This window comes from Ammospiza caudacuta, chromosome 2, assembly GCF_027887145.1.
Source record: "Ammospiza caudacuta isolate bAmmCau1 chromosome 2, bAmmCau1.pri, whole genome shotgun sequence".
Lineage (NCBI taxonomy): Eukaryota > Metazoa > Chordata > Aves > Passeriformes > Passerellidae > Ammospiza > Ammospiza caudacuta.
Window position 1 is genome coordinate 119367888 of NC_080594.1, and position 14211 is coordinate 119382098.

General features: G+C 41.2%; 1 protein-coding gene across 1 annotated transcript in view; it reads left to right on the forward strand.

Annotated features, from left to right (window-relative positions):
• Nucleotides 1-216: 216 nt before the first annotated feature.
• HLCS (holocarboxylase synthetase) overlaps nucleotides 217-14211 on the forward strand; it is a 171824-nt gene continuing 157829 nt past the window's right edge. Inside the window, exons 1-3 of the mRNA XM_058799979.1 lie at nucleotides 217-408; nucleotides 7012-7164; nucleotides 12362-12524. Coding sequence (XP_058655962.1) covers nucleotides 217-408; nucleotides 7012-7164; nucleotides 12362-12524 — 508 coding nt within the window. The remainder of the gene's footprint in view (nucleotides 409-7011; nucleotides 7165-12361; nucleotides 12525-14211) is intronic.

Below are 14211 nucleotides of genomic sequence, written 5' to 3' on the forward strand. Positions count from 1 at the left end.
AACTCCACGTTCCCCTCAGCGTGAGGCGCAGGCGCCCTCACGGCCGAGCGCTGAGGGGAGGAGGAGGGGAGAGACGCGGCGCTGCCAAGGGGGCGGGGCGCCGCGCGCGCCAGCCCCCTCCAGCCAATCAGCGCCGCGACCGCCACCCGCCCTCCCTGACGCACGGCGCTGCCATTGGCCGGGGCGGGCGGCGGGGGGCGTGGCCGCGCGCCCGCCATGCTGATCACGCTGTGCTACCTGTACCTGTGGGCGCGCTGGGGGCCGCGCTCGGCCGCGCTCGTCCGCAGCACCGTGCGGAGGCTGCACCGCTCCCGCTGCTCCTTCACCTTCTGCGCCCGCCAGCCGCACCCCGGCGAGCGCGTCTGCCTCCGCGTCGGCGGCAAGGTGTTCTGCACCGGCGAGGCGCAGGTAGAGCCGCGGGGATGCGCGGGGAGGCGCGGCGGTTGCCGCGGTAACGGGGATGCGGCGCGGTTGCCGCGGTAACGGGGATGCGCATCCCGGCCCCGCGGGGATGGGGCTGTGGTTTGGTTCTGGGCATTGCTGGCGGGCAGGCGTTTGGGATTGGGCAAAAACAACGCGCGGAGGGAATTCCCAGGGGGTGTCAGAGCTGGGAGGAGGAGGGGGGGACAGCTCGGTGGTCGCTTCGGTGGGAAATGGTAGTTCGGGTGTGGGTCCCTCTCCTCGCTGCTTGCCGGAGCTTGCTGGAGTAGGAAATGGGCTGAGAGATGCTCTCTGTGCTACAAATACGTATTTGTATGTGTATACATATGTGTAACTATATATAGGAAATAGGAGATATATATACATGGAATATATATATTTAGGAAATGTGTGTGTATATATAGGACTAGGAAATGGGCTGAGAGATGCTCTGTGTGCTACAAATGTGTATTCCTATGTGTGTATATATATTTGTATATATATGTATAGGAAATAGGAAATATTTATATATATGAATGTGTAAATATATATAGGAAATGTATATATATATAGGAAATAGGATATATATATATAGGAATGTATATATGTAAAGGAAATGTATATATCTAGGAATAGGAAATGGGCTGAGAGGCGCTCTGTGTGCTACAAATGTGTATTTGTATGTGTGAATATATATATACACATATATATCGGAAATAGTTAATATATATAGGAATGTGCGTGTATATATATAGGAAATAGGAAATATATAGGAGTAGGAAATGGGCTGAGGGATGCTCTGTGTGCTACAAATGTGTATTTGTATGTATATATATACATATATATGTTTGTAATAATATATGTATATACATGTATGTATGTGTGTATATATATATATAGGAAATAGGAAATATATATATTGGAATGTGTGTGTATATATATAGGAAATAGGAAATATATAGGAGTAGGAAATGGGCTGAGGGATGCTCTGTGTGCTACAAATGTGTATTTGTATGTGTGAATATATACATACTCTTACAAATAGGAAATATATATATAGGAAATGTGTAGATAGAAATAGGAAACTTAGATATGTAGGAATAGGAAATGGGCTGAGAGATGCTCTGTGTGCTACAAACGTGTATTTGTGTGTATATATGTATATAAATGTAGGAAATGTGAAATATAGGAATGTATATATATAGTGAGTAGGAAAATATATACATAGGAATGTATATATAGAGAGGAAACGTATATTTATAGGAATAGGAAATGGGCTGAGGGATGCTCTGTGTGCTACAAACGTGTATTTGTGTGTGTATATGTATATAAATATAGGAAATGGGAAATATAGGAATGTATATATAGGAAATAGAAAAAATATATACATAGGAAATATATAGATATATAGGAAATGTATATATCTAGGAATAGGAAATGGGCTGAGGGATGCTCTGTGTGCTACAAATGCGTATTTGTATGTCTACATATATGTATATACATATATATGAAATAGGAAATATATACATAGGAATGTATATATATATATAGGAAATAGGAAATATATCTATGTAGGTGTGTGTATATATATATATATATATATATACATACATATATATATATATAGGAAATGTATATATATAGGAATAGGAAATGGGCTGAGGGGTGCCCTGTGCACTATGAATGTGTATTTGTATGTCTACATATATATATATATACATCTATATAAAAATATATATAGAAAATAGGAAATATATCTGCATAGGAATGTATATATATAAAGGAAATGTGTATATCTAGGAATAGGAAATGGGCTGAGGGGTGCCCTGTGTGCTATGAATGTGTATTTGTATGTCTACATATATATACATCTATATAAAAATATATATAGAAAATAGGAAATATATCTGCACAGGAATGTATATATATAAAGGAAATGTGTATATATAGGAATAGGAAATGGGCTGAGGGGTGCCCTGTGCGCTATGAATGTGTATTTGTATGTATATATATATAAATACATGTATATATGCATGTGTGTGTATTAAGTGCAGCTTTGCAAGGGCAGCCGTGGTTCTAGGACAGCTTGGCTGGGACAGCTTGTAATAATTCCATAAAATCACAGAATGGTTTGTGTTGGAAGGGACCTTGAGGATGATCCTGTGCCAGCCCCTGCCCTGGGCTCCGTGCCCCGTCCAGGCTGACCTTGGGCACTTCCAGCAGCCCCAGCTTGGCTGGGCACCCTCCCCTCCCCGCCCTCCCAGGGAAGATCTCCCTCCTAATTTCCCATCCAAACCTGCTCACTTCCAGTTTTAAGGACATTCCTCCTCGTCCTGGCCCTGGGAAAAGCCTCTTTTCCATTTTAGCAACATGCTCGGAGAACATGGAAGGCTTTAGTCTAAAAATATGTGCTGTGTTTGTGCCCTCAGGATTCGTGTCAGGGCTTTAAAACTCTGCTGGATCTGCCCTGGAATGTGAACTGCAGAGAGAGAGAGGGCTGGCTGCTTCCCCCCGTGCAAAATGTGGTTCTAAGTGAGGAGAACGAGGTGAAAAATGAAAATCAGGAATGAGCAGGGCTGGGGGAGGCTGTGGCAGCCCAGGAGGGTGGAAAATCCCTGAGCTAAACCAGCTCCTCTTGGCACTGTTGAAGCAAAACTGAAAGCGGAGCCTGCTTGACACTCAGGGTTAGGAGTGGAGCTGGCACCGCCCCCAGCTAGCCTGAATTATTTAAAATAAACGGTGAATTCTCTGAATGTGGCGCTAAATGGCAGGATTGCTCTGGGTGAGGCTCCTCTTGCTCTGTGCTTTTTGCTGCTGTCGGTGTGTGAGTGCTTGGGGATTGTTTCAGTTGTTGCAGGGGTTTATGGAGCGTGTCAGTGCCCCAGTGCTCCTCAGGAAGCAGGGAAGCTTTTTCTAAGTTCAGAGGGTAAAAAGAACATTTGCATTTGAGGGAAAACAAGATGAGAAATGCTGATGGAGTTGGCTCTGTTTAAAACTAGGTTTTTTTCGCTATTTATTAACAGATAATTTCACGCTCAGGAGCGATGGTGGCAGTCTCAGAATCTTTCCCAGCCAAGTGAAATACCTAATTCACATTCCAATAAAGCCCTCAAAACCAAAATAAAGCTGTGTTTAGAGGAGTTCTGCCTCACTTGCCTTGGTTTATTGTTCTGTGAGGAGGATTTCAGCTGATTCCTGCTCTTTGCTCCACTCCTGCTCATTTCTGTAACAGCTTCTCCTCAGCCCTTGCCCTGCCAGCACATTTTTTTCTGTCTGCAGTGCTGTTCATGCAGACTGATTTTATAATCTGCTCACTTTATTGGTGTTTATTGGGAGCTGGGAAGCCCTCTGGGGAACTGCAGCCTGCCATGAGGTTTGGCACGGACTCAGGGCCGTTATTCAATATATTTTTGTCTCTTTAAAATCTGAGCATTTGAGAATTCCTGGGGCAGGTCCTGTTTGCTGCTCTGGCTCTGCATCACTGTGGGGAGCTCTTTACATCATCTCTGAAGAGATAAAAGGTTAATTCTGATTTTTTTTTGGCTTCTGGGCAGCCAGCAAAGCCCCTTTGCTCTCTCAGTAGCTTGGGCTGTGATCAGTAGCTTGCTTAAGACACTGCAAGTGTCATAAATCATAACCTGCAAAGGGATTTTTTTGGTTTGATCTTTAGCCAGATGGGATGTTTAAGGTACTTTAAACTTCCTGAGCTCAGTTCACTTTCCTGTGGGAGAAATCAGTGAAATCAGAGTTTGTTTGTGCAGCTTCTGTGCTCACCAGGGCGGCTGGGTCAGCGAGCTGCCCCCGCAGTGTTCTGTGTTTTCCTTTGGGGTGTGCAGGGATGAAATCCCACATTTAGTGCTGGAATTCAGAGCCACACGGGAATTCTTCCCTGGAATTACTGCAGGTGTGTGCTCGTGGTATGGCAGAAGGGACATGTGGGAAATAGTGGAGGTAAGAGGATTTTTAGGAAGTTGTGAAGGCACCATGTGTGTTAGAAGTTCACACAAACAAGACAAGACTATGAAATATTTTCTTTAAGCTTTATTATAACATCACTCTCATTACATAAAAACAATTAAAAGATAACAACAACTCACTTCTTACTAACAACCAATTTCTTTGTTACAGAACATTTAAAGAACTTTTTAACCATTAACGTATTACCAAAACTTACAGATAATTATTCTAGCTAATCACTAAAAACACACCTTCTTCAAACAATACTTACTTATATACTTCCTATTAACAATACAAAATTATCAAACTTAAAACCTTCTGCTGTCTTACTAAACGTATTTTTCTACAGTCTTAAAATCTGTCTTAGCCAAACCTAAAACTCAAACTGAGTTGAGTTGTCTCAATTGTTTCACGTTTTGAGTTCTCTCATTGATTCATGTCCTTGCTTACTGTACTATTGTAACTTTTCTACTTTCAGATTTTACAACTAACTCTTAAGTTCTCTACTCTTTCTGTTTCTAAAGTCTGATTTCATAACTTTCTAAAAATCTTTTACCTTTACTATTTCCCACACCAAAATAGTTGTTTCTAATGTTTGCCATTTTTAAAATATGGCAGACAAATGAAGTTCAGTGCAAAATCAATATAAAAATTAAAAATTGATGTAATATTTTCCTGGGAAGCTGTGAGGTGTCCCAAATGTGTTTTTTGGTCTGCTGATTCCAGGTTTTGAGCTTTATTTGTTCCTTGCTGAGGGCAAGAGAGGGAATCTTTTGTAATTTAATGAAGAAATTTTTGTTCAGTGATCTGCTGAGTGGTGGATAGGACAACTTATGGAAAAATTGATTCTGAAGGAATGATTTCTTTCTATTTTATGAGTTTCATAATGAATGAGGAATTTTGATGCAGAGCCGTGAGAATTCAAAATCCAGTGTGGATGGGAGAGGAGGAGAGGAGAATGAGGGATGCTGCCAGCGGCAATGTCCCACAAGGTCACCGTGCCAGGGGCTCGGGGCTTTTGTGTTCCCCCCTCTCTTCCTGCAGCGCTGAGAGCTGGAATTTCAGTTGGTTTACAGAAACCCGCCTTGTTACTTTCAGTTTTACTTTTAGTGTTCCCTTTGTGAGGGGTTCAGAACTTTATCCCTTCCTTTGTCTCGTGGGGAAGGCGGAGTAATCATAAAATAATCGTGAAATAATCATAAAATAATCATAAAATCATCGTCACCCTTGCTGTACGGCTGGAGGGTCGGTTTTGAATTTAAGCCGGGCATAATTTAAAAAGGAATTGTTGAATCAGTTGTGTCCAGGTTTAGAGCAAATTTGGTGTAAATTTCAGGTTTCTCTTTGCCTGATTTATGACCGGAGATAGCTCAGGGATGCCACTTGCTCGGTTTCTCGGCTGTTTAGGTTTGTAAGGTTTTCTGTGAGCTGTTTAGGTGTTCTGGAAAGGCCCAGGGATGGCCTTGAAGAGCCGACGCTTCAAAGGATGAGGAGAGACTTCTGATCTTGTCTTGGTCTCGGTGTTTATTAATTGTTTATCTAAAAGATTTTCTTTCAGCCCGACAGAGGTCTGCACAGCAAGTCAGCCATGGGCACACTGCGAGCCCCCGGGGCGGTCACTTATCTTTATACCCGAAGTTACGTGTACAATATTTATCATTTTTCCCCAATACCTTCTACCCTTATTAACCGGTGCACTTCTAGTAATAACCAGTCCCAAAGTGCCACCATCACCACAGAAGATGGAGGCCAAGAAGAAGAAGAAGAAGGACAGGACACGCCCCAATTCCTCCATCTTACTTCTTTAGACCCCCCTGTACCAAAATCCTAAACCCTGTGTTTTACACTCTAATTAACTTATCCCTTCACCATTCACCCAGTGAAACCTTCCCAGTCCTCATACAGGTGTCGTCTCCTGTGTAGGATCAAAGTCCAGCCACCAGACACTTCTGGCAACATTCCAGGACTCCCGAGCCCCCCAAGGGTGGTCTCGGTCACTCTGCACCTCCATCCTGAGGTGCTGAGATCCCACAATTTGGGGAAGAATCCCCCACAGGATCTCCGCTGGGAAAAGCAGATCCAATCGGCCCCTCCCCCCAACTGGTCCGGGAGGGAAAAATACCTCCTTGGAGAAAGGTGGAAAAAAACCTGTTTATTAAACAATAAAACCAAAACATTATCAAACAATGAGACCCCTTGCCACTCTAAAAGAGATGACAAACTGAGAAAACCCCGGGTTGCAGCTCAGCTCACTCAGTCTCTGGTCAGTCCCTCAGTGCTGGAATTGTCGCAGGCCCGGCCCGGCCCGGTGGGCCACAGCTGCAGCTGCCGGTGCTCTGCTGGGTGCTCAGTCCAGAGCAGTTTCAAGAGGTCCAAAGAAAAGGAAAAAAACCCCAGTCCTGGGAACATCTTTGCTCAGCTAGCTAACACTAACTAAAAAGCAAAAGAAGAGCTCTCTGCCCCGCCGTCTGACCGCAGACAACACAGTCAGGAGCAGGAATGTGCAGGAGGAGTGCAGTGTCTGCGAACAAACTGCGCGCTTCTTCTCTCCCCCGCTTCACTCTCTGTGACACCCTTAAAGGTACAAAACTTATTATTGTGTGCAGGCTTATTATTGTTTCTTGCTTCTTGCAGTTCCTCGATGACCTGAGCAGGTGGAGAGGGCTGCGGGGCGCTCCCTTTCCCCCCGCGGAGAGGCCGCTGCCCGCAGAGCACATCGCCTTCGTGACGGAGAGCGCGTCCGCCCTCCCGCAGGCCGCGCACGGGGCGCCGGACTCCGCCAAGGAGGTGAGGAAAGAGCCTGGTCTCTGGCATAGGAAAGGGGGACGGAAATTCAGTGTTCTTGTACAGAAAGGGGGACAGAAATTCAATATTCTTGTATAGAAAGGGGGACAGAAATTCAGTGTTCTTGTAGAGAAAGGGGGACAGATATTCAATGTTCTTGTATAGAAAGGGGTACAGATATTCAGTATTATTGTGTAGAAAGGGGGACAGAAATTCAATGTTCTTGTATAGAAAGGGGTACAGATATTCAGTACTATTGTGTAGAAAGGGGTACAAATACTCAATATTCTTGTATAGAAAGAGGTACAGATATTCAGTATTATTGTGTAGAAAGGGGTACAGATATTCAATGTTCTTGTATAGAAAGGGGTACAGATATTCAGTATTATTGTGTAGAAATGGGGACAGAAATTCAATATTCTTATATAGAAAGGGGTACAAATATTCAATATTCTTATATAGAAAGGGCTACAAATATTCAGTACTATTGTGTAGAAAGGGGGACAGAAATTCAATATTCTTATATAGAAAGCGGTACAGATATTCAATATTCTTGTATAGAAAAGGGGACAGATATTCAATGTTCTTATATAGAAAGGGGTACAGATATTCAGTATTGTTGTGTAGAAATGGGGAGAGATATTCAATATTCTTATATAGAAAGGGGTACAGATATTCAGTATTATTGTGTAGAAAGGGGTACAGAAATTCACTATTATTGTGTAGAAAGGGGGACAGAAATTCAATATTCTTGTATAGAAAGGGGTACAGATATTCTGTACTATTGTGTAGAAAGGGGGACAGAAATTCAATATTCTTGTATAGAAAGGGGTACAAATATTCAATATTCTTGTATAGAAAGGGGTACAGATATTCAGTATTATTGTGTAGAAAGGGGTACAAATATTCAATATTCTTGTATAGAAAGTGGTACAAATATTCAGTACTATTGTGTAGAAAGGGGGACAGATATTCAATATTCTTGTATAGAAAGGGTTACAGATATTCAGTATTATTGTGTAGAAAGGGGGACAGATATTCAATATTCTTGCATAGAAGGGAGACAGAGATTCAATACTCTTGCGTAGAAAAAGGTACAGATATTCAATATTCTTGCATAGAAACGGGTGCAGATATTCAATACTCTTGCATAGAAAGAGGTACAGATATTCAATATTATTGCCTAGAAAGAGGTACAGATATTCAATATTCTTGCATAGAAAAGGGATACAAATATTCAATATTCTTGACTAGGAAGGGGGACAGACATTCAGTATTATTGCATAGAAATGGGTACAGATATTCAATATTTTTGCATAGAAAGGGGTACAGATATTCAATATTCTCGTATAGAAAGGGTACAGATATTCAATATTCTTGCATAGAAAGGGGGACAGATATTCAATATTCTTGTATAGAAGGGGGTACAGATATTGAATATTCTTGCATAGAAAGGGGTACAGATATTCAATGTTCTTACATAGAAAGGGATACAAATATTCAATATTCTTGTATAGAAAAGGAGTACAGATATTCAATATTGCATAGAAAGGAGGTACAGATGTTCAGTATTATTGTATAGAAAGGGGGACAGATATTCAATATGCTTTCACTGAAAGTGGTACAGATATTCAATGTTCTTGCATAGAATGGGGTACAGATATTTAATATTCTTGTGTAGAAGGGGGTATAGATGTTCAATATTCTTGTGTAGAGAAAGGGTACAGATATTCAATGTTCTTGTATAGAAAAGGGATACAGATATTGAATATTCTTGTATAGAAAAGGGTACAGATGTTCAGTATTCTTGCATTGATATTCAATATTCCTGCATAGAAATGAGGTACAGAAATTCAATATTTTGCATGGAAAGGGGTACAGATATTTAATTTTATTGCATAGAAAGGAGGACAGATATTCAATATTCTTATATAAAAAAGAGATACAAATATTCAATATTCTTGCATAGAAAGGGGTACAGATATTCAATATTCTTACATAGAAATGAGGTACAGGAATTCAGTGTTCTTGCATAGAAAGGGATACAAATATTCAATATTCTTGTATAGAAAGGAGTACAGATATTCAGTGTTCTAGTATAGAAATGAGGTACAGAAATGCAATATTCTTGCATAGAAAGGGGTACAAATACTCAATATTCTTGCATGGAAAGGGGTACATATTTTATATATTCTTGTATAGAAAGGAGGACAGATATTCAATATTATTGTATAGAAAGGAGGTACAAATATTCAATATTCTTATATAGAAAGTGTAAAGATATTCAATGTTCTTGCATAGAAAGGGGGACAGATATTCAATATTCTTGTATAGAAAGGGATACAAATATTCAATATTCTTGCATAGAAAGGGGGTACAGATATTCAATATCCTTTCATAGAAAAGAGGTACAGATATTCAATATTCTTGCATAGAAAAGGGATACAGATATTCAATATTTTTGCATCCTTACATTAAACATAAAATTTGATAATTAATTTGATATGGAATGCTCAGAAGTGATAGTCCAGGCAAAAAATCAGAACTAAAGAGGAAAAGGACTGCTGGTTTATTTTGTTTATTGTTCTTCTGTGCGAACACAGTGAAGTTCTTTTAATTTTGGTTAAAAACCAGCTCTGGCTGTCACCACATGCAGGGCCTGTGGAACACATTGCTCTTGGGGGAATTTCTGGCCAAAAAAGCCATTTTTTGTAGGAATATCAGTGACCTGTGCCTGGTGAGAATGAGGGGCACTCAGAAAACAGGAGTTTGAATGATGTCTCATCCCTGGCTAAGAGCTGGCCTTTCCTCCTTTATGCTGACAGAATTTTGATTTGGAATTACAACAGGAAAGCTGGAAAACGTTCCCTGAGGGTTTTTGCTCTGCTCTGAGCCGGTGGATTGTTTGTTGCCTGAGCTCAGGGTCACAGGTTTTGGCAGGAGCTGCTTCTGTGGGTTCACTTTGTTTGCACTGGGCAGCAATAATTGTGTTTTACATCTGAGATTTCACTTGGGGAGGAAACATCAAGAGCACGAACAGAACTTCCTGACAGCCTCCAGGTGTGGGTGTTACTTGTGCGTGTTTTTGGGTGGGAAAGGGTGTTTAAATACTCTGTAAATCCTTCACCCTCCACCACGGGCAATCCCATTGAAGCTGGGACACCTCTGGTGTCACAGAGCTGGGGTCTCACCCTCAAGTACAGAGTGATAAAACCCCACACTCTGCTCCCCTTTTCCTCTTGGAAAGGGAATTTTTCACTCAGGATTAGCAGAAATCATGGATCAGAAGATACCCAGGTTTCTGTTAGATACCCAAAGGCCAGGAATAGAAATATGGATTGGGAGCTCACCTGCAGAGCTGGGCCCAGCCAGGGAGGAGCTGGAGCTGCTGCAGAGCCCAGAGGAGGCTCCAGGATGGGCAGAGGGATGGAGCAGCTCTGCTGGCAGGAAAGGCTGGCACAGCTGGCATTGCTCACCTGCACAGGAGAAGCTTTGGGCTGAGCTCAGGGTGGCCTTGCAGGGCCTGGAGGAGCCCCAGGAAAGCTGGAGAGAGACAATTGCCAGGGGATGCAGGGACAGCACACAGGGAATGGCTCCACACTGAAAAATTACAGCTTTACATCAGATAATTAGGAACAATTTCTTCCCTGTGAAGGTGGGGAGAGGCTGAAAAATAATTCCCAGAGCAGCTGTGGCTGCCCCTGCATCCCTGGCAGTGCCCAAGGCCAGGCTGGAGCAGCCTGAGGTGTCCCTGCCATGGCAGGGTAAGAATGAGATAATTTTAAAGTTTCCCCCAACCCAAACCACTCTGGGATCCTGTGACTGAATGGTCTCATTGGGTTTGTTGATTATTAACCAGAAATTCTCCGGGAATGACTCAGAAAGGACACAGAACCGTTGGGGTTGTTTGTTGTGTCCTCTTGTTCCCTTGGGAAACACCACAACATCAAAAGCTGCAGCTGGATTCTCTTGCTGGTGTGTAAACCATTTAATTGCATAAAAGAAAGATAAATTTAGCTGATGGTCTAATTATGAACAAGTGACAGCTCACCCTCAGTTTTTCCTTCCTTCAATCAATGCTTTACATCTGGTGTGTGGGGATGAAAATAACCTCATGGAAGAGGTGCCAAAGTGAGGGAAGCTCTGAGGGAGTTGCACTTTGTCTCCCTGTGTTTTGGAACATGGCAAAGTCTGAATTTTAAATTTTTTTAGGTCATGAAGTCAGGTCTCTAAAAATTCATTCGTGAGAGAACAAGTGGTTTGTGTATCCAGTTGTGCCTCCTACTTGTGCAATGTTTCTTTCCTGGAAAAAGGAAATTTTGATGTAGATAAAGATCTTCAACCCTTGTGGTTTAGTTAATGCTTCTAATTTTTATTTAAAATTATATTTTATAAATAATTTTAATGAATAATTTTATAAATAGACATAATTTAATAAATATTTTTAATTAAAATTAGGAGTTTAAGATTTGAGGAGTTGAAGATTTGCAGCTTGTGAGATTTGAGGCCTTTGAGATTTCCCCACCCTGAACTCTTTGTCCCTCACCACAATCTCTCAAATGGCTGAAGAGTTTTTGAGTTTCCTGTAGAAAATCCACCATCATCACACCTGTTAAAAGCAGAATGCTAAGTGTGGTCATTAATTAACTTATTAATTTATGATATAATGAATTTTTAAAATATATCTGCCCACTTTTTACCGCTGCTGCACGTAAATGTTCCTTCTGCAGAGCTTAACTTGAATTTTTTAATTAATCTAATGTACCTGCAGCCCTGATTCCAAATGCACTCAGAATTGACTTGGGGATGAAGAATTCCCTGGGAAAGGCAACGGAATAAATTCACTCCAGCTGTGGACGCACCTTGTAGTTAAACCCTTGTAGTTTAATTTTCTTCTTTTTATCAGCGTTCTTGCTTGGGGTTTCTGCTGAAGGAAACAAATCCAGATATAATTTTTATTACAGCTCTGCCGCCATTTTCTTGCTTGGAACTTTCAGAGCCCTGCTCTTTGGGAACGATTCCTCGCTGTGGGTATTTTTCCTATTTTTCCTCTTCCATCAGGGCTCAATCTTTGCCTTACCCTGTTCAGTAAATTCCTCAATTCTCCTGCATTCCTCTCGCAAAATCACAATATTGCTGCTGCTTGAGGATTTCTCCATGATTTTTCCCGACTGAAAGCCGTGCATATGCTCTGTTCTAGATTGTCAAGTGGTCAGAGTTTTGCTCACCCTTGGCCTATAAAGCTGGGGACCCTTTTCAGTTAATGGCTGCAGCCAGTGTAGATAATTTCAGTAGCCTGGGCATAGCGTTCCTGGAGGACAGGCTGCGCATGGAGAACGGGATGGTGCCGCGCAGGATTGTTTGTAAGTACCCTCCTGATCCTTTTCATACCACACATTTCTTGATTTGTGCCTTTTTTTTAGGACTTTGGGCGTCGTTTTTTTCGTACCTACGTGAAAAATTTGCGCCTTTTTTTTTTGGGCAGTGTTTTCTTCCTGCTGGGATTCCAGGTAGATCCCTCTGTGGCTCTGCTTTGGTTCTGGAGGATTTGGAATGGTTTGGGTTGGAAGGAACCTTGAAAATCATCCATTCCCACCCCCTTCTTATGTCCCACAATGCTTGCAGAAGTTAGAAAATAATTTCTTTAAATCTTCTCTGTTAAATTAACAAATCTATTAAAAAATATCCAAAATTGGAAGTTTTTAGGCAAACATTCTCTTTTATTTTCGAAATTTAAGTATATTCGAAGCTGAACATGGATTGAGAACAATTTGGGGTGGGATTTTTTAGGCTTTTTTAATGGGGTTTGTATTTGCTTTGCTGTTTTATTTAATTAATGTAGATCACAGTGCACAGGCAGAAATGAAGGAATGACAAAATCAACAACATTGAGCTGAAGTGCAAGAGGTTTTTGTACTTACCTGAAAAAATCTGCTTTTTTTGGGCAGTGTTTTCTTCCTGCTGGGATTCCAGGTAGATCCCTCTGTGGCTCTGCTTTGGTTCTGGAGGATTTGGAATGGTGTGGGTTGGAAGGAACCTTAAAAATCATCAATTCCCACCCCTTGCTGTGGCCTGGGACAATTCCACTATCCCAGGGTGCTCCAAAACCAGAAGTCAGAAAATAATTTCTTTAAATCTTCTCTGTTAGATTAACAAATCTATTTTTGAAAATCCAAACTGAAAGTTTTTAGGCAAATTCTCATTTTTTTAATATATTTGAAATTAAAGTATATTCAAAGCTGAACATGGATTCAGAACAATTTGGGGTGGGATTTTTTTGCCCTTTTTTGTGGGGTTTGTTTTTGCTTTGCTGTTTTTTTAGTGTAGATCACGGTGCACAGGCAGAAATGAAGGAATGACAAAATCAACAACATTGAGCTGAAGTGCAAGAGGTTTTTGTACTTACCTGAAAAAATCTGCTTTTTTTGGGCAGTGTTTTCTTCCTGCTGGGATTCCAGGTTGATCCCTCTGTAGCTCTGCTTTAATTTTGGAGGATTTGGAATCGTTTGGGTTGGAAGGAACCTTGAACATTATCCATTCCCAACACCTTGCTGTGGGCTGGGACAATTCCACTATCCCAGGGTGCTCCAAACCAGAAGTCAGAAAATAATTTCTTTAAATCTTCTCTGTTAGATTAACAAATCTATTTTTGAAAATCCAAAGCTGAAAGTTTTTAGGCAAATATGGCAAATTTTCTTTTTTTTTTCCTTTTTTTTTCATATTTGAAATTAAAGTATATTCAAAGCTGGACATGGATTGAGAACAATTTGGGGTGGGATTTTTAAGGCTTTTTTAATGGGGTTTGTTTTTGCTTTGCTGTTTTTTTAGTGTAGATCACAGTGCACAGGCAGAAATGAATGAATGACAAAATCAACAACATTGAGCTGAAGTGCAAGAGTTTTTTATACCTACCCGAAAAATCTGCTTTTTTTTTTTGGTAGTATTTTTCTTCCTGGGATTCCAGGTTGATCCCTCTGTAGCTCTGCTTTAATTTTGGAGGATTTGGAATGGTTTGGGTTGGAAGGAACCTTGAACATTATCCATTCCCAA